The sequence below is a fragment of the Aulonocara sp. 'chitande type north' Nkhata Bay genome, linkage group LG12 (genome assembly GCF_057382095.1).
Source record: "Aulonocara sp. 'chitande type north' Nkhata Bay isolate Kocher_YH1m ecotype deep benthic linkage group LG12, A_spYH_male_GT1.1, whole genome shotgun sequence".
Lineage (NCBI taxonomy): Eukaryota > Metazoa > Chordata > Actinopteri > Cichliformes > Cichlidae > Aulonocara > Aulonocara sp. 'chitande type north' Nkhata Bay.
In genome coordinates, this window is record NC_141355.1 from 18,056,570 (window position 1) to 18,079,346 (window position 22,777).

At 40.6% G+C, this 22,777-nt stretch overlaps 1 protein-coding gene across 6 annotated transcripts in view; it reads right to left on the reverse strand.

Moving 5' to 3' along the window:
* The window catches only part of slf1 (SMC5/6 complex localization factor 1), a 37,128-nt gene that overhangs the window by 12,678 nt on the left and 1,673 nt on the right, over positions 1–22,777 (reverse strand). For 4 of the 6 annotated variants that reach the window (XM_086314004.1, XM_086314003.1, XM_086314005.1 and 1 more), the window contains exons 3-17: positions 21,327–21,405; positions 20,922–21,147; positions 20,668–20,821; positions 20,307–20,450; positions 20,153–20,218; positions 19,535–19,681; positions 18,770–18,939; positions 18,515–18,649; positions 17,059–17,206; positions 16,730–16,898; positions 16,296–16,441; positions 15,709–15,818; positions 12,641–12,730; positions 12,446–12,525; positions 563–655 (exon numbers count right to left, since the gene is read on the reverse strand). In XM_086314004.1, coding sequence (XP_086170130.1) covers positions 563–655; positions 12,446–12,525; positions 12,641–12,730; positions 15,709–15,818; positions 16,296–16,441; positions 16,730–16,898; positions 17,059–17,206; positions 18,515–18,649; positions 18,770–18,939; positions 19,535–19,681; positions 20,153–20,218; positions 20,307–20,450; positions 20,668–20,821; positions 20,922–21,147; positions 21,327–21,405 — 1,957 coding nt within the window. The remainder of the gene's footprint in view (positions 1–562; positions 656–12,445; positions 12,526–12,640; positions 12,731–15,708; positions 15,819–16,295; positions 16,442–16,729; positions 16,899–17,058; positions 17,207–18,514; positions 18,650–18,769; positions 18,940–19,534; positions 19,682–20,152; positions 20,219–20,306; positions 20,451–20,667; positions 20,822–20,921; positions 21,148–21,326; positions 21,406–22,777) is intronic. The other 2 variants (XM_086314006.1, XM_086314008.1) reach the window with 1 other exon arrangement.

The following is a 22,777-nucleotide window of genomic DNA, read 5'->3' on the forward strand; positions in this document are numbered from 1 at the left end:
ATCCTCTGAAAACCAAACATGCTCTGACTCAATTAGCATCAGGCCTTTTTTGGAGAAATCTGTAATGTGGCAGCAGTTATTTTACCATTTTGCCCCGTAGTTCTACTTGATCGCATTTTAGACTTAAGAATCCCCCATAACCCCCACCAAGATGCAAGTCAATTTAGTCTACTATTAAGGGGTGATTACAAAATCAGAGAAACCTTTGAAAACGGCACATTTCCATAAAAGGAGGGCAAGTCATTATATTTGACCTAAAGGGACTAAAGAAAGTCACTCTGAAATATCAAAAGGGATTCAATTCACTTAGCAAAGTGGCCATAAATCTATAAATCTGACACTCCAAACCCATCCTGCTCTTACTAGACACACCCTTTACATTTTAGCTAAAGGTTAAAGGCAATGATGATGACGCGCACACACTCCTATTTCTTCTCTCCCCCTTTTTTTTTCCCCTCCAGTGTTAATCGCTCTCCAAAACCCCAGAGCAAACAGTGGGAGTGAAGTGAGACGACAGTGAGATAGAGGTTATGGAAAAAAGGGAAAGCGAGAGAAGTCTTACCTTTAACATTGATGTCTATGCCAGGAAGCACCAAGATCTGAAGCACCGTTTCCACTTGGTTCCTCTTGCAAGCTCTGTGGAGGAGGGTCTCTCCTTCGACCAGGACGAACACAACGGACAAACACACCCAAAAGAAAGAAGAGGCGGAAAAGAGAAATCAAAAATCAGGGTGTGCCTGATGTCCTTCCCATTGTCCCCGTCCATATGGTGAATACGCCAATTAAATACCACAGAAATGTCACCAAACAAACACACGAAAAAAAAAAATCCCTGACCTAAAAAGAGTACGACCCGCCAATGAGGTTGCGATTAAAGAGGAGTGATGAGAAAAAAGGGGGGAGATCTTTCAAGGGAGAGAAAAAAAAAAAAAAAAAAAAAAAAAAAAAACACGGAAGGGAAAAAAAAAAAAATTAAAGATGGAGAGTTGGGCTAATTCGCCTCGCTCTTTCCCTCTTTTATAGAGGGAGATTTTCCACTTACACCCCGTGCCCAACAAAGTTAATATCAGAGCAGTTGGTGAGTAAATGAATGTAGTGGTGAAAAAGTAGTCCCGCTTCCTGTTCACTCATCCCTATATTGTTACTTAAGAGGAAGTTATGGTAGACAGCCCTCGCACAAAGCCTCGAAAACGATTCTTCACAGATCCTAGGTTCAAAAGCTCTGCTGGGCATTGCCAGTGTCACCACGTGATATTTAATCAGCAAACTACTAGCGGGGGAGGAAAAAAAAAAAAAAAAAAAAACCCTCTCAAAAGACTCCATTTACATTTTTGTACACAATTTTATTCCACCCATTTCTTTTTTCCTCATTTATACTGCATTCCTCACTTTTTCAAATACAATATTAAATCAGGAATAAATTAGTGGGCCAGAGCCCCCTCTTTTCATGTATGGCTGAACTTCAGAGAGAAGTTAAAGGCCAAGCATGAGTGGCTCTGTGCTTGCCAGTATAACACAGAACTGCAAAGGCTGTAATAAATGCTTTACTAGCTCTCCCCAGGACGCCATCCCTGTACAGGGGCTCCACTCCAACGCACACAGAGCAAAGAGTGGGGCAAAAAGAAAAAAATAATAAAATAGGTGGAGATGGGGGAGAGGGAGGGAGAAGAAGCGGTGAAGGGGACAGCAAAACGCATGCAGGCAAAATATTGAGAATGCTGGTTCGTATTCATTCTGAAGAATTCCTTTGCTCCAGTAAATGTCTTTGAGGCTGCAAAGATGTATTAAATGCCATCCACAATAGTTGAAAGGTTGAAAAATGGAATGGAGGAGATTAAAAAAAAAGAAAGAAAAAAGACGTAGGGATTCCAGTTCAGTTCAAATCCAGCTCAGACCACCATGGTTGGCACAGACAAATATTGCACATTTTCTTCATAAAGGTCCACAAGTATTTGGACAATCACTCAACCTTTGTACCAGCACAGATAATTTTGAGTCAATTGGCCATGATGTGACTCAAATGCAGACTTCCAGCTTTAATTCAAGAGCTTTAACATATTTTATTTGCATTAAGTATTTTGGAATCAAATTAATTTCTTTCTTTCTTTCTTTCTTTTAAAAAAAAACCACACACACATTGGTACAAAATAACATTTTTAATATGTTATCTTTAATACTTGAATTCAGTGAATACCTGAAGTCTACAATCCATGGACATCACCAAATACTGCATTCCATTCCTTGAGATGCTCTACCAGGTATTTTCCTGCAGCCACCTTCACTTGGTGCTCATTTGTGGGTCTCACTGCCTTCAGTTATATCCGCAGTAATTGAAAAGCATGCTCTATTGGGTTGAGATCCGCTGATAGACCTGGCCATTGAAGAATATCTCATTCCTTTGGTTTTAGAAACTCTTGGGTTACTGTTCCAATATGCTTTGGGTCATTATTCATATGCACTGTGAAGCACTATTCAAACAGTTTTGCAGCATTTGGCTTAATCGGAGCAAAGTGCGACCTTGATGACTTCATGATTCATCCTGCTACATCGATCAGCTGTCATGTCAACAATAAACAGTAGTGACCATGTTCTACTGGCAGCCACACAAGCCCGTGCCATAACATTGGGTCCACCATGTTTGACAGATGTGCTATGCGTCAAATCATGAGATGTTTTTCTTTTTCTCTATACTTTTTTTCTCATCATCATTCTAATACAAGTTCTTCTTGATTTCATCTTTCCTAAGTAATTTTCCAGAGCAGTGCAGCGAGCCCTTTAGATCTTTTCTGGTATAGCCTAATTTGGCCTTCATGTTCTTGAGTATAACCATTGTTTTGGACCTTGGTGTAAACCCTCTGTATTTCCATTCATGAAGGGTTCTCTTGATTGTAGACTAACTATTTTTTGCCTTTCTCGCTAGGTGAAAATGTCCTCCTTTACTTGCATCAACATCTCTTTGGACTTCGTGTTAAGCGTTCCAGTGGGTAGCTGCCTAATGCTAGCTCAACACTTGGAATCAACTCCAGGTATGTTATCTTCTTAATTTGTAGTGAAATAACAAGGGAACAGGCATCACCTGGCCATGAAACAGCTTCCATAAGAGTAGCTGTAATTATTAAACAGTTAATGCATTACTTTTATTAAATTCCTTGAATTACTGCTGGAAATCTGCACCTTCACTCGCATATTTGTTTGAAATAAAACCACACTGGTGGGGTACAGAGGAAAATTACAAAAATTGTATGGCTATCCAAACACTTATGGACCTAACGGTAGATTATTTGAGAAGTAGTGAAGGAAATAGAGGATGGAGTGATCACATGGCAGTAACTCAATGCATTTAGGCATGTAGACATGGTTAAGATGAACTGCAGAAGTTCAAACCAAGTATCAGAAGGGGGAAGAAAGTTGATTTAAGTGAATATGAAGACAGTTTGGTTTGATCCGGTGACAGATGGGCTGGGATTTTCCCCCAAGAAAATGTCCTGTGAGCAGCAGTTGATGTCAGTGTTGTTGAGTGTTGATGTCAGAGGTCAGGAGTGCCAGGTGTCATGCCTGTCAACTAAGAACAGGAAACTGAGGATGGAATTCACACAGGCTCACCGAAATTGGACTATAGAAGAGTGAAAAAACTTTGCCCGCTGTAATGACTCTCAGTTTTTGGTCCAACTTTTAGACAGAATTTGTCATGAACAACATGAAAGCACAGATCCATTCTGATGGCTGCTTCCAGTAAGATAACACACAGTATCATACCGTTCAAATCATCTCAAAGTGGTTTCCTGAATATAACAAAGATCTCAACATAATAGAGCACCTTTAGGATTTGGTGGGACAAGAGATTAACCTCATAGATGTGCAGCTGGCAAATATGCAGTAACTGTGTGATGTTGTCATCTCAATGTGGACAAAAAAAAAGAAAAAAAAAGAAAGAAAAAAAAAAAAACACACACAAAAAAACCCAACAACCTATGAGCAATGTTTCCAACACCTTCTTGAATTTATGCAACCCAGAACTATTAAGGTGTACCTAATAAGCTGCTTAATTTGTTTTTATGTTTGTTTTTTCTAAAGATGCGCCATAAAGTTTAATACAATAATTATGTGTCAGTGGTCATTTACAGTGCACAGTTGGGCATTAAAGACAGTGACATAATTGTTCGAAATTTTCTCTATTTGTTTCTGGCACGATGGAAGAGGCTTTTGGTAATGAGCAAAAGTACCCAGGTCACTAATTAATGTCGACGATGGAGATGAAATCAGAAATGCATAGATGAAAACAAACAAATAAATAAATAAATAAATACATTTTTGGAGGAGGCAGAAGTCTGGCAGAGCACCCAAGGTGAGGAAACACAGTAACTGGTGAGATTCATGGGTTCTGGACCTGAAGCAGTCATTAACTACAAAGGATTTACAACCAAGTACTTGCAACCCACCTTCCCCCACATTACTTTTGATTCTGTGAAAATATCAGGACTATTTAGTAAAATGTCTCAGAATTGCTCAGAATTTTTAATTCAACTACAAATCCACTGAAATGAAATGAAAGATCTACGCTATTTCCACCTCTTACCTGCTTCATACACCTCTGTGGAGGTGTTCAGAGAGAATTACACAGTCTGCTTTTGGACTTGAATGCAGCTCAAAAATCATTGCAATCATGAGATAAATCAGTTCATTAAGAACGGCATCAGAAAACAGAGCAGGTAATAAACTATTCAGACAAGTCAGATTAGAGTGTGCTATGATTTGCTGCAATAATTTGCAATAATCTTTATTTTGCACTGCATATTAAACCTCAGTTATTTGATGGCATGACATCATAAAGAAGGTAGTCTGGTTGTTATAGTTTCAGCATCAGTAACGAGACCAATCAGTCAAGCAAACCAATATTTCCAAGCTAAAAATCAAAAACACCCAAACTACAGGACCTAATGAGTATGCTATACTTTGTGGCACGTCAGTGTTCTACATGGGCTGCTCTGCTATTACCGAGCACTAAAACGCAGTGATTAAACACCCATTCCACTACACCCCATGTGTACACATCCTAGCAAATGCCAGGGCCAATCCACGCACTGTTAAATCACTTTAATGGTTCCAATTTGGACACAACGCCTCTATTATAGGGGTAATTGCATGCTCAGCATTTACAAGCACGGAAAGGATAAATCCGCCTGTCCTTTTCTATAAATCCCCTGTTTCACACTTTAATAGAAAAGTTAAATGTATGTGTTGCTCTTTATATCCCTCAGTCTGCTTGCTACACTCCTGTAAAGCACTGCTTGGCCTGCTGATCCCTGGACCAAAAAGCCGCTCAAAGCCTGTAACAATGCTATTTGTAAGGAATGTGTTTGAAGTGTATTCTGTGCCAGTTACTGGATATATTTAAAACTATTTGAAGACATCTACTATTGCTACCTCTGAAAGCAACGGCAGGAAAATAATTCCCCAAGTGAACATTACTGCTTCTTAAACTGTGCCTCAGATGCATTTACTGGCAATAAACATTTCAAAATTCCAATGGTGAATGATAACTCCATTAAAATCAGTCAAAAACAACACTGGTCACCAACATCTATGTCACCCTCTCTGCCAACAGGAAACATTCAGACAGAAATACAGTGTCTCCAATAAGAGCAAGCAAAGATCTATATACTTGCATATTATGCAACATAATATTCCTAAAATAAAACTCTATAGGTGGTAGGAATGATCCCTGTAAATGGCTGTAAGCAGTGATGAACTTTCATCAAACTGCTGCTGAATAAACGTTAAGTAGCAACTCTTAAGCCAACACACAGGTCATTAAAGCACTGATAACATTACCGTATGACCGCTCAATAAACTGCACTTGTGTGTGATAAAATCGAAAGCTACAAAATGAGTAATAAAAACTTGTGTAACTCTTTAAGCCGATAAATGTCTTTGTGTTTGAATGAATGTTTTTATGTTTCCATGTTAAAATGCCCACCATAAACATGTTTACAATGTGGAGCAAAAAACAGTTCAGGTATAACGCAAATCAGAGTTTATACAATATTAACCAACTCGAAAGTCAATATTTGGCATTACCAACTTTATTCTTTTGAGCCGAGCTGTAAGTAGACTTCAGAAATAGTTCTCCTTGGTTCCTGAAGCACATCAAGATCAGCTTATGTAGTTATAATAATACTGAGGTCCGAGCTCTGACCGATTCTGTTTCATCGTGTACTTTTCTATCCAGGCTTTAACTAGATTGGTAGATTGATTCAACTCATGTCCTCAGTCAGGTCTTTCCTGAATTTGTTTCTATTTCTTAAAGACAAGACTTTCAGACAGTGTTTATCTGCTGTACATGGTTCTTAGGCCTGTCAGTTCTAAATAGTCCACTTGTCCAGTTCTTCCATTTTATTAAGGATGCACACAGGATGGCTGGGTTTTTGGCTAAAAACTCTTCGGGAATCACTTTGTTAGTGCAAACATACAATTTGATGCCTTTCAGATTGTGTTCCATTTGGTTGTTGTTGTTTGTTGGGTTTTTAAATAAATGGGATCAAATTCTGTGATTTTACCATGACCTGCTAGTATCAAAGTACCTAAAGACACCATTTAAAAAGCAGAGTGAAGCTGACCCCCCACCCACTTGAAACGTAAAGGCAAATAGGCGGAGCGGTTAGTGCTACGTTTGTGCAGATTTGTGCAGGTAAAATTAGCGTTTGTGCTGCTACGGTTTCCGAGATATTAAACTTTATTTTATAGGTCATTCAAAGGTCACCATCCCCCCAGACTGCTCCAAAACGGGCCAAAATGGTCTACTTTTTTAGTGCTACGTTTGTGCTGATTTGTGCAGGTAAAATTAGCGTTTGTGCTGCTACGGTTTCCGAGATATTAAACTTTATTTTATAGGTCATTCAAAGGTCACCATCCCCCCAGACTGCTCCAAAACGGGCCAAAATGGTCTACTTTTTTAGTGCTACGTTTGTGCAGATTTGTGCAGGTAAAATTAGCGTTTGTGCTGCTTCTGTTTTAAAGATATTAATGAAAATGTAAAGGTCAACCAGCCCCCCCACATTACCCAAATCCAACAAAAGTGGTATCAAACGTTTGTGCTACGTTTGTGCTGGTTTGTGCTGCAAAGATTTTCGTTTGTGCTGCTATCATTTTAAAGATATTAATAACAATTTCTAGAGGTCATCAGAGGTCAACCAGCCCCCCCACATTAATTAAATCAAACAAAATGGGTGTCAATCAACTGTGCTACGTTTGTGCTGGTTTGTGCTGCTAAAATTTTCGTTTGTGCTGCTTCTGTTTTAAAGATATTAATGAAAATGTAAAGGTCAAAAGGTCAACCAGCCCCCCCACATTACCCAAATCCAACAAAAGTGGTATCAAACGTTTGTGCTACGTTTGTGCTGGTTTGTGCTGCAGAAATTTTTGTTTGTGCCGTTATTATTTTAAAGATATTAACAAAAATTTCTAGAGGTCAACCAGCCCCCCCATATTAATGGAATCAAACAAAATGGATGTCAAACGTTTGTGCTGGTTTGTGCTGCAAAAATGTTTGTTTGTGCTGCTAACATTTTAAAATGTTTAATAAAATAACGTCTTGATGCGTGCTTAATCATCCAGGTAAGTAAATCCCAAAAGGTTGATTCTGTTCATCTGGACATTTTCAGTTGGAGAAACGTTTCGTCACTCATCCAAGTGACTTCTTCAGTCTCAGCTGACTGTAGGTTTCCCCAACCATATAAACAGTACATTTGCATAGTGAAGGAAACTAGCGCCACTGAATGAACAATGTGCCGGGGGGTTAATTCCATGATTGTTAGTATGCAAATTCTTATGACCATTGATCAATGACAACTAATCAAAGCCTATTGATCAATGGCCATGAGTACCATTCACAGAAAGTGGGGAATGGCTACAATCACAGCATTGTAGGATGGCGAAAGATGTACCCTTGGGCCCCCCTTCTCGATCCAGAGATGGTCAGCATCCTGACAGCCCGATGGACGAAGCTGTCTCTCAGTCTGCTGGTTCTGCCCCGGAGGCTCTTCAGTATCCTTCCTGATGGCAGCAAACTGAAGACGCTGTTGAAGGGATGAGTGGAGTCACCTGTAATGGAGACGACCTTCCAGATGAGGCAGGTGCAGTAGATCTCCTGGGGAGGGAGGCAAGAGAGGTCCCCACAATGCTCTCGGCTGCTCTCACTACCCGTTGTCATTTTTTCCTGCAGAACCCAGTGCAGGAGTCATACCACACAGTGATGCAGCTGGTGAGGATACTCTCAACTGTGCCTCTGTAAAAGGTGCTCATAATGGGGGTTGAATCTCTTGTGCTTCTCAGTTTGCAGAGGAAGTAGAGTCGCTGTTGGTCTTCTCCACATTCAGGGACAGGTTGTTGTTGCTGTACCACTCTGGCAGATGGTTAACTTCACCCCTGTAGTAGATCTCGTCGTGGGTCAGCAGAGTGAAGAGAAGGGAGCTCAACACACATCCTTGGGGAGCCCCCGTATTCAGTGTTCTTGGGCTGGAGGTGTTGCTGTCGACCCGTACTGTCTGCTGTCTTCCTGTCAAGAAATCTAGCAGCCCGTTATACAGCAAGGTGCTGATCCCCAGCAGATCCAGTTTGTGAATGAGTTGCTGGGGAATGATGGTGTTGAATGCTGAACTGAAGTCTATGAACAGCACTCTGACATATGAGTCTCTAGTGTTCAGATGTGTGAGGGCTGAGTGAGGGGCAGTTGAAATTCCATCATCGGTTGAGCGTTTTGACCGGTATGCGAACTGAAATGGATCCAGGTTGGGGGAAAGCAATAATTTGATTTGATGCATGACTAACCGTTCAAAGCACTTAACTTAATAATGATGGAGGTGAGTTTGACAGGACGGTAGTCCTTAAAGCAGGAGATAGATGACTTCTTGGGTTCAGTAATGATGGTGGAGGGATCTCCACACACTGTCTGGGGATTGTGTCACCACGGTCTGTAGAGTGGGCTTGTAGTCTGTGATGGTTTGTATTCCTTGCCACTGCCTCCAAGTATCTCTGCTGTCGCTGAAGCTTTGCTGTAGCTGATGCCACGTGACAGGTTTGCCCTTGCTGTTCTTAGACTCACCTAATTCCCGGCTCTGAAGGCTGCATTTTTCAACTTTAGGAGCATTTAAACCTGACCTGTGAGCCATGGTTTCTGATTGGCCCAGACAGTGATAGTCCTGGTCTCTGTGACATCATCGATGCATTTTGGGATGTAGGCAGTGACAGTTTCTGTATATTCCTGAAAGTCTGTGGTGTTGTCGTGTGTGGCGGCCTGTGGTGGAAAAGCAGTGCCTCTGAAGACCCTTCTGGCCACACCTGTACCTGCTTACGAACTGGTTTGGTGACTTTGACCAGGGGCCTGTGGGAACCCATGGCACACCTAGATTTCTGCCTGTACTGACCCTTATGCAAAATAGGTGGAATTAAGACAGTTCCAAAAGCAAACACAACTGATCAGTGCTGAGAGTGGTCCTGTTGCTGAGGTTGGGATGATCCTGTAATCTCTTATGAACGACCTCCAACGCTTCTATGACTGGGATGCAAGTGAAGACAGATGTAACATCTCTCTCTCACTGTACATGTACTGTTTATAAAATTAGGGAAACATAACCTGCACAAACAAAATAATTTGCAGGACAAATGTTTGACATCAATTTTGTTCGATTTGAAGAAGGTAGGGGGGGCAACTTCACTCACGGGTGTTTATATGGTTGGGGAAACCTACAGTCAGCTGAGACTGAAGAAGTCACTTGGATGAGTGACGAAACGTTTCTCCAACTGAAAATGTCCAGATGAACAGAATCAACCTTTTGGGATTTACTTACCTGGATGATTAAGCACGCATCAAGACGTTATTTTATTAAACATTTTAAAATGTTAGCAGCACAAACAAACATTTTTGCAGCACAAACCAGCACAAACGTTTGACATCCATTTTGTTTGATTCCATTAATATGGGGGGGCTGGTTGACCTCTAGAAATTTTTGTTAATATCTTTAAAATAATAACGGCACAAACAAAAATTTCTGCAGCACAAACCAGCACAAACGTAGCACAAACGTTTGATACCACTTTTGTTGGATTTGGGTAATGTGGGGGGGCTGGTTGACCTTTTGACCTTTACATTTTCATTAATATCTTTAAAACAGAAGCAGCACAAACGAAAATTTTAGCAGCACAAACCAGCACAAACGTAGCACAGTTGATTGACACCCATTTTGTTTGATTTAATTAATGTGGGGGGGGCTGGTTGACCTCTGATGACCTCTAGAAATTGTTATTAATATCTTTAAAATGATAGCAGCACAAACGAAAATCTTTGCAGCACAAACCAGCACAAACGTAGCACAAACGTTTGATACCACTTTTGTTGGATTTGGGTAATGTGGGGGGGCTGGTTGACCTTTACATTTTCATTAATATCTTTAAAACAGAAGCAGCACAAACGCTAATTTTACCTGCACAAACGTAGCACTAAAAAAGTAGACCATTTTGGCCCGTTTTGGAGAAGTCTGGGGGGGATGGTGACCTTTGAATGACCTATAAAATAAAGTTTAATATCTCGGAAACCGTAGCAGCACAAACGCTAATTTTACCTGCACAAATCTGCACAAACGTAGCACTAACCGCTCCGCCTATTTGCCTTTACGTTTCAAGTGGGTGGGGGGTCAGCTTCACTCTGCTCATTTAAAACAGATTCTTTGCACAGTTCTTTGTTATGTGTATACACAATAACTGGTTAGTCTACTGAATTAGGTATCCCTTGATGCCTGAATGATTCATAGGCCAGTGTTAAGTGGCTTAACAAACAAAAAAACCCCAAAAACAATTCAACTGAAAATGATCGTTTACAAAGACCAGAATGAAATAGAGTGAAAAAGCAGGGAGTGTCCAGAGAAAAACTTTGAAAGACCTTCAGAAAGTCTGGAGAACTATTGCTCAAGAGCAATTTAAAAAGCTACAATAAAGTCTGGATCTCCTTGGAAGCCAAATATAATAAAATGAAGGGTGGTGCATGATGTTTGCACAGTTGCACAGTAAGTAACTTGGCAACCGCTATAGTTGTCTAATACCTCCCCATGCTATGGGGTATATGTTTTTTTTTTTAACCAATGGCAATCTTCGTCCCTTTTCAATACTTATTTCTGGTGGGTAAAGCTGTGTAGCATTGCTTTACAAGTTAAAGAATACCGAACGCAGCTTTTGGACTACGCTCTGTAAATGTTGACCTTAATGGTTTGTTTCAGAAATGATGTGCCGCTAAACGCCAACAGATTTTAAACAATGAAAACTCAGCAGTTCTTGTTTGACAGTCTACATACAGTACATTAGGGCTGATTAAAATGGAAATCTCTACTGAGCTTCCACAAGCAAAAGCGGGACTACAAAAGAGAAGTTCATCCCAAATCCCTCAACCCCTCTCAGCTACTGTGACAAAGATACAGAGGTTCCAGAAGGCGAGACAGATGCTCCAAAGCAAAGATGTGCAGAATATAAGAAAGCAAGTTTACATATGTGGGTGAAAAGCCTGTAACGGAAAGAGAGGAAGGAAGGGAGGGAGGGAGAGAATGGGATGAGTCAAGAAGGGATGAGAGGGCGAGAGGGAAGTATGCTGTGCCGATGGTTCATCAAAAATTAATGCCAACCACATCGGTATAGAGATCACGTAGTGGAAAAACAACACATGCCAACAGCCTTGAGTCTCCTGCCTCAGCCTTCACCCCCCCTAACCCCACACCCACTCCCTTTCCTTTACCCTCCACCCCTCCTTTGCACCAGCACAGGGCCTTTCTGATCAGGTGGAGGGGGGAGATATGAGCTTTGACACCTTCGAGAGTTCACACAGAGTGCCATGCCTCTAATTGCAGGAAGTTCCACCAGTGCAGCCGCTGTATATTTAAAAGTGCTACCCTAATTGCTGCATTTAATGTCTCCAAAATGGAGATCTGAGCCACACTGTGCGTACTAATATCTGTTATTGTTTTGTGTGTTTGCCCCCCATTATTTCTGTCCCTGCGATTTATCCATTTATCTGTTAGGGTTTTGGTTTTTTTGTTCAGTTTTTTAAGGTGAAAAAGACATGACGAAAAAGCAAAACAAAACAAAAAGCGCAGTCTAGAATTTCAACGCAGATATAACAAGTAGAGAAGGCACAGCACTGAGGCGTTATTATGGTCCAAAGTCTGCCACAAACATACATGGCAGGCCCGCTTATGCAGTCAAGCTGCTCATAAAGCTGACTAGAAGGAAGTGTGGTTCGATGCAAATCAATCACTTTTGCCATGCATTATGTGCTCTTCATTAAACCGAAAGTGATGACAGCGCTATCATGTTCCTGATGACCTACTGTAGTGCATCAGTCCATTAAAAGTCCACTCCTTGCAAATGTGAAGCTATGCTCTTGAACAATGGGTGCATGCTGTACCTACTGCGTTGACTCTGTTCAAACCTCTGGGGATGTTCTCGTTCTCCGAGCAGGTTTCATTCTCCAAAGAGTTTTGAGGTCTGTATGGAGACAAAGAATGTGGCCCAGAAGGGTTAATGAGAAAATACACACATGCTCTATTTATAAATTTCTTCAAATTTAAAAAAAAAAAAAAAGAAAAGAAAAAGTGATTACCCATGATTCATGTAAACAAGAGCAATTGACCATTTGAGCATGACTGCAGGGAGACCCAGTGGTGGAGAAAGTGGAACCAGCATCACTGTACTGTGAAAATTGCCATTAGCAAATGAATCCCTCATGGCACGATATCATCTTATATGAAATCTGACAATATCTGTCAAACCCCTACTGTGTTGGCCACACACACACTTCACACAACTAATCCTCTATTCCTGTCTCCAAAACACTTTTCCTCCCACTTAACGCCTCAAACGCAGAGACGAAGAATTCAATGTGAGCAAGCACATTAGGAGGAATAACTAGTAAAAGAAAGTGAAGCCTCTTCAAAGTAGTGGCGTGCTAATAGCTGTGGGCTGTCACTAGTCCTGTGTGTAGGTATGGAAGATCTGCCTGCGTGAAGCCTGACAGGTGTCTTGTGTGTATATGTATGTGCACATGCGCATGCATTGCATTGAAGTGGAGTGCCATCCGTATTACAGGGAAGAGGCTTGTTCCCTGGTAATTGGGTTGTTCAGAAGCCAGGAAGGAGCTCCCAGCAGTGAGGAGGAAACACACGTCCTGTCACGTTGCTTGTTATTAGCAAGGACAAGGCTGAGAAGAGATGAGACAAGCTCTGTGTGCATGTGTGAGAGAGTGCGCGCGAGAAAGTGACTCCATAACAGTGTCTATGTTGAGGGTGGCTCACATTTAACCACTTCACCCAAGTGTCCCCTGCCCATACAGGCAGTGGAAGTTGACAGTACTTGGCTTGTATACACCCCGGTCTCTTCTTTCCTCATGGTCTACTTTAGGAGGCCAGTCTGCTGACAGCAGCCCAGCTATCAATCAAGAGCCTGCAGCAGCGTGTGCCCTTGGAGGCTATCACTAAAGAAACGTATGAGCAGTCATTGAAATAATGCAGAAATGCTGGTCAAGTGCTGAAAGAAAGCAATTTATGGGATTTTGCTTACTAATCATAGCAAAAGAAATCCTTCCCCCCTACTTTTTATCTGTCTTCACTATAAAAATCTTATTGAATCTAGCTGATCCTTTTATAGGCTTTTCTTAAAACCCTAGCTGATATTTGGAAGTTGGGACTCGTAGAGAGGTCTGGTCAGAGAAAGAAAGAAAACACTATAGTCAAGTGGGCTGAAACGATTACAGCAACGGAAAGAGTATGACTAAGCCAGCACAAAGAAAACCACAGTTTAATTACAGCTTCCCTTCTGCTAACAGCACTCCATGCCATGCAACCAGCCACCTGGCAAATCAAATGGCCCTCTAAGCAGTCGGTCAATCAGCCACCCTGTCAGCTTGGTGTAACTTGGACACATGCCCTGTTGCTGGCCTGTCTGTTGATGCGGAAGAAACACGCTCACAATATCTCAAATAGAACTACAACATCTTTGAGTAAATCAAAAACAGCCTAATGCATTCTGAAAGTGAGAGGTGACTGATAGCAGGGAGGAGAGCTGGCAACTCACCCGGTCGACCACGAACCAACCAGTCCTTCCTGTCTTACGACTGAGCACTCACAACAAACATAGCTGATTTTTTATATCATCTATAATGTGTTTTTCCTCTTGTTTTGTTTTTTACTTCTTAGCAGTTTTTCATCATGTAGGCTATTGTATAGAATATGCAGTGTGTCATATGCATAAACGCTTTAACATAAAATGTGTTAATTGATTAAGATTGTCAAGATCACTGCAGCTATGTACAATATCATGAATTTAACCATGAAAACCAGAAAACAAGCTTCCCGTCTTGGTTTCTGTTCTCAGCTCATCACAGGCTTTGTCATTTTGATTTCATTCTTTCTTTTAGGGTCAAATGATTTTACATGCCCTTTGGCATTTCTTTATCTCATCCACACAGATTCCTTTCCTTGTTTCATTTATTTCTTCACATGCCTATGTCAAAATAAAGTAAACCACTTGCAAATACAGGGAAAGCAGAAAGTAGAAACAGAGTAGGGATGGAGGGGAAGAGAAGATCTGGTCTGTGCATGAACCAGTAGCCTTCACATGAACCTGCTCCCTGGTGACTCCTGCCCTTTTCCAGGCCAACTACCTGCTGGTGAAACAGCAGATGTCTGATATGGGGTATGGATAAAGTGGGTGCGTTTGCAGTTAGAGAGGGATTTAATATGCAAGAGTAGACCAAGAGAGATGGGGGGGGGGGGCTTGAGAGCTGGTGGTCGTATGGGAAGACACAAAGGCCTGATGGGATACCCAAGTCTATCTGCGGCTCCCTCTCCATATCAGTGTGTGTGTGTGTTTAACTTCCCCGTGCACCCCTCCTGTCAGCCAGCACACACTGATAGGATCAGACCTGGGCACGACCCATCACATGCCAACTCCGTCTGACCTCTATTTGTCTGTCTCCAGCTTTCCCTTAGTCCATTCATGCATCTCTGCTCCTCACCTCCACACACTTCTCCTTTCACCAGGTGTTCCTTTGTTCCTTTTCGCTCACATTTCTCAAAGGATCTGTTCATTTTCACTTGTTTGGCCTAATGCTATGCTGTCTACCGTGAACTATGTGAGAAGAATCCAGACAATGGAGGCACAGAAAACTGCTGGTCGACTACATCAGCTATTTTAGACACAGACAAGCCAACAAACATGGTACAATAACCAACTTTACAGGGTGACAGCTTTTCATGTGTATTTTTTGCTAAAAGATTACTAGCAACATGCTTTCTGCTATATCTTTAGTAGATATGCAGCCTCTAAACAAGGTTAGACAACTAGACATTGATATGATTGATAGTCACAATTTTCTGAAGTCAAAAAAATGAAAAAGGTAACTAAACACACTGCCACTGGGAATCTCTAAGCTCATCTTCAAAAATTAATACATTTCAAGAAGTTTGGAAAATGTAAATCTAATACAAGACATTGAAGTGCTATAGCTTATGCAAAGTTAAACATTTGAACATCATCCTGGAATTTTAAACCAGACATTTGTGCAGCCTCCACCTCTGTGTGTAAGCCCCTCCATGTTTTGCTCCAGGCTCTTGTGAGAATGCACAATGTGGACTTAACGGTAGCACAGACAGACAGCTGCGTGTAACTGACCTGCAGTCGGTCCCCTGACTAGTGCAGCTGTGTGAGCTGGGCTCAGTCCTGAGGCGAGTACCACTGGGACTCAGAGCCAAACTTCCCAGAGCAGGCAGGTAGAAAAGCACCTGTCAGAAGTCACACAGATATACACAAGGTCAGACAGTGCCTTTACACTGCAAGTTGATATGTGCGTCCTTGGGGAATTGAGGAAGCACAAAGCCACCAATGGAGAGTGAGAAAGCCAGATGTTCTAGTGCAATATAATATTCTGGTTAGACGACATCAGAAATCATTTCATGGCACATAAGGGCAAATGTAATCTATAATGTAATCTATACCAGTTTATTAAAACTGTCATTAACTAATGCAGACCAACTGTGTGTTTTGCTTCTAACACTAACTTAAAGTGGGGGAAAAGAGAGAGAAAAGCATTTTTTTTTTTTCGTGTACAATTATATCAGACGCTCAAGAAACCACTGTGAATTCCAGAGTTTCCGGTAAAAATGGAAGATGATCACAAATGTACCAGAAGTAGAAATGACAAAATCTGCCAAACGGAACAAGGAATAAAGGACAGGGAAACATGGGAACAAGAAACGCACCATTTTCTTGAGTGACAGAGGTTCATCTCCCATAGTGCATCCATTTCTGCAGCAGAGATTCCTGAATATGGCATCAGCCACCATCAACTTAAGCCTGGTAGAGCGAACCCTGATAACCAGTTCTACCAAAATATTCGGAGATAAATCTATGGGGAAAAACCACAGAGGAAAATCAGAAGATAAGAGAGCATCTTTTTAGAAGAGATTTTTGTTTTAGAATAAAGAAAACTTCGTGTCAAACCGTACGAATAAACAAAAGAGACAATTCTGCTAAATAAAGTTTTTAAACTGCTTAAACTACTTCTACCACTTTTTAAGTAAAAGAAAATGAAATTCAGAAACCAAACTTTGAACTTAGGACAGAATTTACATAACAGAAGTTTTGTTTTTCTGAATATGCTTCCTGTTCTCAAATTTCAGTTTTTATCACTTACCCTGGCTAATGACAGCAAGATATTCTGACAAGTCTTTCAGGCCTTTATCCACTAGTGTCTGGTTTAATTTGAAATGCTGCTGACACCAAAACTCCACCAACACAGACAGGAAATCCAGTAGGGTGTCTGCCAAGTGCAACTTCTGCTTCTCATCCCTCTCGGCGTACTCCTTTAGAAAAGATAAACAACATTTTGAACCTAGCGAGCTCCATGAGCAATAGTAACTTTAGTCATGAGGTCAGACTACAATCTGCTGTCAATTATGGATCAAAATAAAACATTCTGAATGACTGAGCACATTATCCAATAAGAATATCAAAGTAAATTACAGTCATGGCAGCCTGTATCAAAAGCTGCATTAGTTGTTTTACAGCACTGGACAAGAGGGTGGAGCGCTCCCACACAGTCCAGAAGGTTCTATAGAGCAAAGATCCTGATGCTGATGCTGGAGGGGCTCCCTGGAGCTGCACAAACTCTCTAAGGAAGAATAAGAAATTATTAAAATAGAGACTTTCAGCTTTTATTCATGGGGGTACAACCAAAGTACTTAATTATCTGAATAAGAACTACAATAAATTTTATACATAGCCCCCTGGTATTAAAAGTAACTGGACGACTGAGTGGCAAGCAGTTTCAAGGTCACATGGCACCTGTTGCCCGTTCCCTCGTTATTCAATGACCTAACCCTTCTGTCACCTAACCCCAGCAGGTGATAGAAGTCTACATTAAGCAGGAAAAAAAATCTTAGAGGGAGCAAAAACATTACGTGTAGTACATTTTTAAAAACAAGCTCAGAAGCACCAAAGGTCCTAAAAGACCACAGAAGACAGCTAAGGTAGATGATTGCATAATCCTTTCCTTGGTTAAGAAAAACAGTAAAGACCTGGCAGAACATGTCATGGGAGGAAACAACATTTGGTGAAGTTCATGGGTTCAAGACTTCAGGTGGTCGTTGTTTACATAGGATTTTCATCCAAGTATTAAAAAAACCCAATAATTAATAAAAACAACATCAATTTGAAATTAAGCTAGTTTGTTCAATTTCTTTTCAGCCTCTGGAGGAAAAAAATTAACAACTAAAAAAACAAAAGGAAACTATGAATATAAAAAAAAAAAAAAAAAAAAAGGAAAAAGGCTGTAATTCCTAAACAGCTAATAGAATTCAATTGCTGAACACCTTGAATTAAATCTGAAAGTCTGGACTTCAATCACATGTAGATTCATTTGTGGCAGCATGAAGCAAAATTATGTGTAATTTTCCAAATACTTAAAAACCTTACTGTATCAACTCCAGCTAAACTACAGTGATTGTTAAGAATTTCTACACGTATGTCCTTGCAATACAGATTATGAGCTTTGTGGACTAACAGAATAGAAGAAATCAACTCTAAAGCTGTTTTCACACATGCACTGCAACCCTGAACTTTACTAGACATTACCCATAGGAGCTGCGTGTGAGAACACAAATGTCCTAATCATTTGTATCAGACATTAAACAGACTTTACCCTGCCAGCTATCTAGCACAAAGTCTTTATAGTGTTCGACAGAGTCCTTGTAAGAGTAAGGCAGCTCTGCCTCCTGCATGATGTGTGAGTGCCCAACCAATCATTTAAATTCTAATTATATTGAGATATAATAATGAGAACACGGTCGAAGTGGACATGTCAGAAAGGGCAAATTCAAGCAATGATTCTCCCGACATGTGTGATGATTTAAACTGATTGATTTAAAATAAATAAATAAAAAATGGTTCTTTCTCCAACTGAGTTTATTTAAACTGTTACCCAGCAGTGACTGAGTGGAGCTCCCCTTGGAAGATCTTCAGGATGAGAGTCAGGATGTAACAGTGGAAGTGTAACAATGTTGGAAGGCCAGGTCCAGGAAGTGCGTGACAGGTCTCTTCACTAGACATAGAATATCTGGAAGATAAAATATTTGTAAAATTACCACAACTGCTACCTACTAGAGTGTTTGTTCACTACACATCACATGGTTACTCTTCATTTTTGCAGTATAAAATTATTAGCAGGAATAATTACCTGATGGCTGTCTCTAGAAAAGACCACAAGCCCTTCTTACACCGAGGACACTGCAGCACTTGAGTAAAATACTGTTTCACTGACTTGGGAGCCATCCAGGGAGGGTTGGTAATAAGCAGTTTATCAAGGACCTGCTGGAAATTTCTCATGAAGACAGATGTGGCGTTACCCTGTGACATAATCAGCACACAGCAACTGAGTTCCAGTTGGTTTGAATGCGGGGATGTACATACAGACTTAAAATTCAGTGAAGCTACAATTTATTTATTTTCTTAAATAATGGATGTGACGATGCCAAGAATGTAATTAGAGCCAAACAATAATTTAAGTTTTTGTTTTGTTCTTTTTAAATAAGTAAATAAGTAAAAGTTAAGTAAAGTAATTAGTAAAACTTATTTCCAGTTGGTCCAGGATGATGCAGAGTAAATACAGTATGTTTGTTTGTTTGCTATCACTGTGCACGCTCTTGTTCTGATTTTGAACTGTTGGTCACATAAAGTTAAATATTTGATGGAAATGTGAGGATGTGATGAGATCTGATATTTCACTGACAAAATTACTTATCAAAAAAAAGGTACAATAACTAAATTAATTATGTTACATCTCTAAATTACAGTTTAATCAAAAGACAGTAAAACCAATAAAAAGACCTCTCAAAGCCAGCTATCCACACTCAAAAATGTAGAGCAAGTTCTACTTTTGTGCAGCCCCTGAGGATATTACACTAGCAGTAGGTGGGAGTTTCTGCAGTATGGTAATGCCTACCTGCTGAGCGTATTCTAAGAGGGAGATCAGGTGCGGCGCCGGTGGCAGGAGGCCTGGGTACACACCACTTCTGATTGAGTCCAAGGCTTCAGTGAAGAGGCCACACTCTATCATGCAGCCAACATTGCTGAAGTCCATTTTTGTTGCCTGGAGAAATACAAGAACAATGATAAAATTCAAGAGGTATATGGAAAGCAGAAGGAAACACAGCACTCAGAGAGATGGATGGCAGAAAGAGTTGAGGGCAGAAGGGTAATGGAAATAGGAAGTGAATGGGCTTTAAAAGTTCTTGGGGGTCATTTCTGACTGTCTGTTATGGGTAAATGGCATATGGAAAAACATGAGCACTTCTATTAGCAATATCCACTTGGGTAAGGTATGGACAGGACAGTGGAGAGTATTGTTAATAGGCCTGCCAATCAAAACTCTCAGATCAGCTGACAGTGGTGGTTAAATTGTGACCTGGGTATGATGCGCCCTTGCTCTAGATGTCACTTTCCATTGAAATGCATGACATAAAGGAAATTAAATGACCTGAGCCTCTTGATGAAACACATAGTTATTGTAGAGATGTACAGTAGTGATCAAGGGTGGGGGTTGATATGTCTGCACATCTACCTGAGCCAGGGGACTATAGGGGTCATGGTAGCCCAAATATTCAAGGAAGCACAGTCTTGGCTGGCCCTAGAAGCAACAAAAAGAAAGAAAAGAAAATGATGTCAAGAAAACACAAAACCACTCATAAAAAAAATTAAAAAACCCAAATACACACCACTTGTTTGATATATGTCTTAAGCTCCGCCTCCAGAGTAGAGAAATTCTCCTTCACATCTGCTGGATGAGCCTCTTGCTCTTCTGTTATGTTGAAATTCATATCCACATGATTGCTTTGGCCCCCAAACAATAGGCTTTCAGTCTACAAGATAATTTTTTTAACATGAACTGTTTAATAAAGATTAGACTAGTATGTGCACATATAAATGAAGACCATATAAAATATTTAAATCACCAACCCCCCAAAAGAAAATTTAAAAAAAAAATAATTTTTAAATAATAATAATCAGTTTTAAATATGTTGCTTAAATTATTATTATTTTTTATATGTTTTTAAAACATGCATTCTTATGACTTACCCCAAAGAGGTGCTGGACTATGTGGCTCACAGGGTAACAAGGAGCACTGTGGGATTTTGAGGATTCTGTAACAGGTTTCGCCATGACATGAGTAATAGAGGCATAAGAGGGGGGAGGGCAGTGATATACCTCAGCCCTGCCTGCTTTTAGGAGTCTGTGAATGAATAAAAAAAAAAAACAACCCAAAAATGTATTAATTAACCAGACACTCGTTTTATTTGAACATGGGTTAAAAGAGAACAAGGGTTTGTAACCGTTTGAACATTGCTCTGCGTGTGGACCCTTGGACCATAAGGAGCACCCTCCAGCCCTGAAAGGCCCCTTTCAGTCTCCCACTGGCCACTTTCTCTCTCCACTGTTTGACAGGGTAGAAGGCAGCGGAGGAACCTGTGGAAATGGCCACCTCATAGATTTCCTCTGCGAGCCAGGAGCCATTCTTAACACTGTCCAGCACGTAGTCGGGAGTTACAACCCACTTTCCTAGCAAGAGACGAGCAGCAAGAGGGAAGAAATTCAATAAAATGTGTTATGTTACCTCTAGGACTTAAAAAACGTAAGAAACAATGAAGCATTTTATGGCTACGTTAAATGTATGTAGGCTAAAATAGCAACGAAAACAAAGATCCACTGACATGAAATTCACAGCCATCATGACTCACCTGCAGCACAAGCTGCCAAAAACTTCTCGCTGGACAACACCTGAGGGATTATGAGATGGGTGCAAGCGTGCTGATATACCTATAAGAAGGCAGTTTAAGGTGGTTATATGTAATCATCACAAGACAGTTTTGTAAGTGGAGCTTGTCAATAACGCAACAGTTGCAGTTTGAAATCAACAACAGATGTTCAGTGCAACTAACAGTGTTCCACTTTTAGGTGGATCCCCAGTTCATTTATTCACATTTATCATGTAAGTTAATAGATGAGGATGCTAGGCTGTACCATCTGATTTAGCTGCAAATCAGGGCAAAGTAATCAGCTCCCCTTTGACATTTATAGTTTTTGTCTGAAATTTCCCTAGTGCTTCTTTGACAGCATTTCTACACTAGCTTTGCTCAAAATTTGTAAAATCATGTGAAAACCGAGAGCTACCTTCCAACTTACACACAGTATAAAAACTTCAGCAAGAGTTTGAGCTTCATGACAAAAACAGAAAGAAAACAGTTTAGACTTGAGAAAAAGAATTGTTGATGCACAAAGTAGGAGATGGATACAAAGTTATCACAGTGTTTCCATGTTTCTAAAGACCCCAGAACAACTTCCAAGAGACTAGTGAATGACTTAGCCAAGTTGTAAATTGTATACTCAAAGAAGGCAATCATTAGACACCTGCACAAGAATGGACTGCGAGGTTGCAGATTAAGGAAAAACTCCACTTTTGCAGAAAGACTGCACATGCTGAAAGCACATCTTTTGGTCAGATGAGACAAAACCAGGGCTCTTTGGCCAGAGAGACCCTGCTTATCCTTGGAGAAAGAAGGGTGAGACATACAACCCAAAGAACACTATCCCCAAAGTGAAACACGGTGGTGGGAGTATTATGCTGTGTGCTTCAGTGCGTCCTGAAGTGGGAATCTCATCTCCATGAAAGGAATCATGAAAAAAAGGATATGAAGATTTTGAAAGAAAACCTTAAGCAGTCAGCAGCAGAACTGGGTCTGGTTTGCTGCTTCGTCTTTCAACACAACGACGACGCAAACCAAAGGTCAAAGTTAGCGCTATTGACTGACCTGCACAAAGGTCTAATAATTTTAACCCTGATAGTTTTGGGGTTTTGTGCAATAATTTTGGTTCTGTGTGTGAAATAAGATCCAAAATAAAACTAGGACGCTTGGAAAAGCTGTATTAAAAAAAGATCCTTGCTGTTTAACAACACTGGAAGTTCTACACAACGCCCACTGTTTTAAAAAGGCCCAAAACATCATAAAAGACACCTCACATCCTGGCCACTCCCTGTTCGAACTGTTGCCCTCAGGCAGACGGTACAGGGCAATCAGAGCAAGGACTAATAGACTCAAACACAGCTGTTATCCAACTGCAATAACACATCTGAATACTACAAAAAAATGTCCATCACGCCACTCTTGTGTTAATCTATGCACGGTCTGAA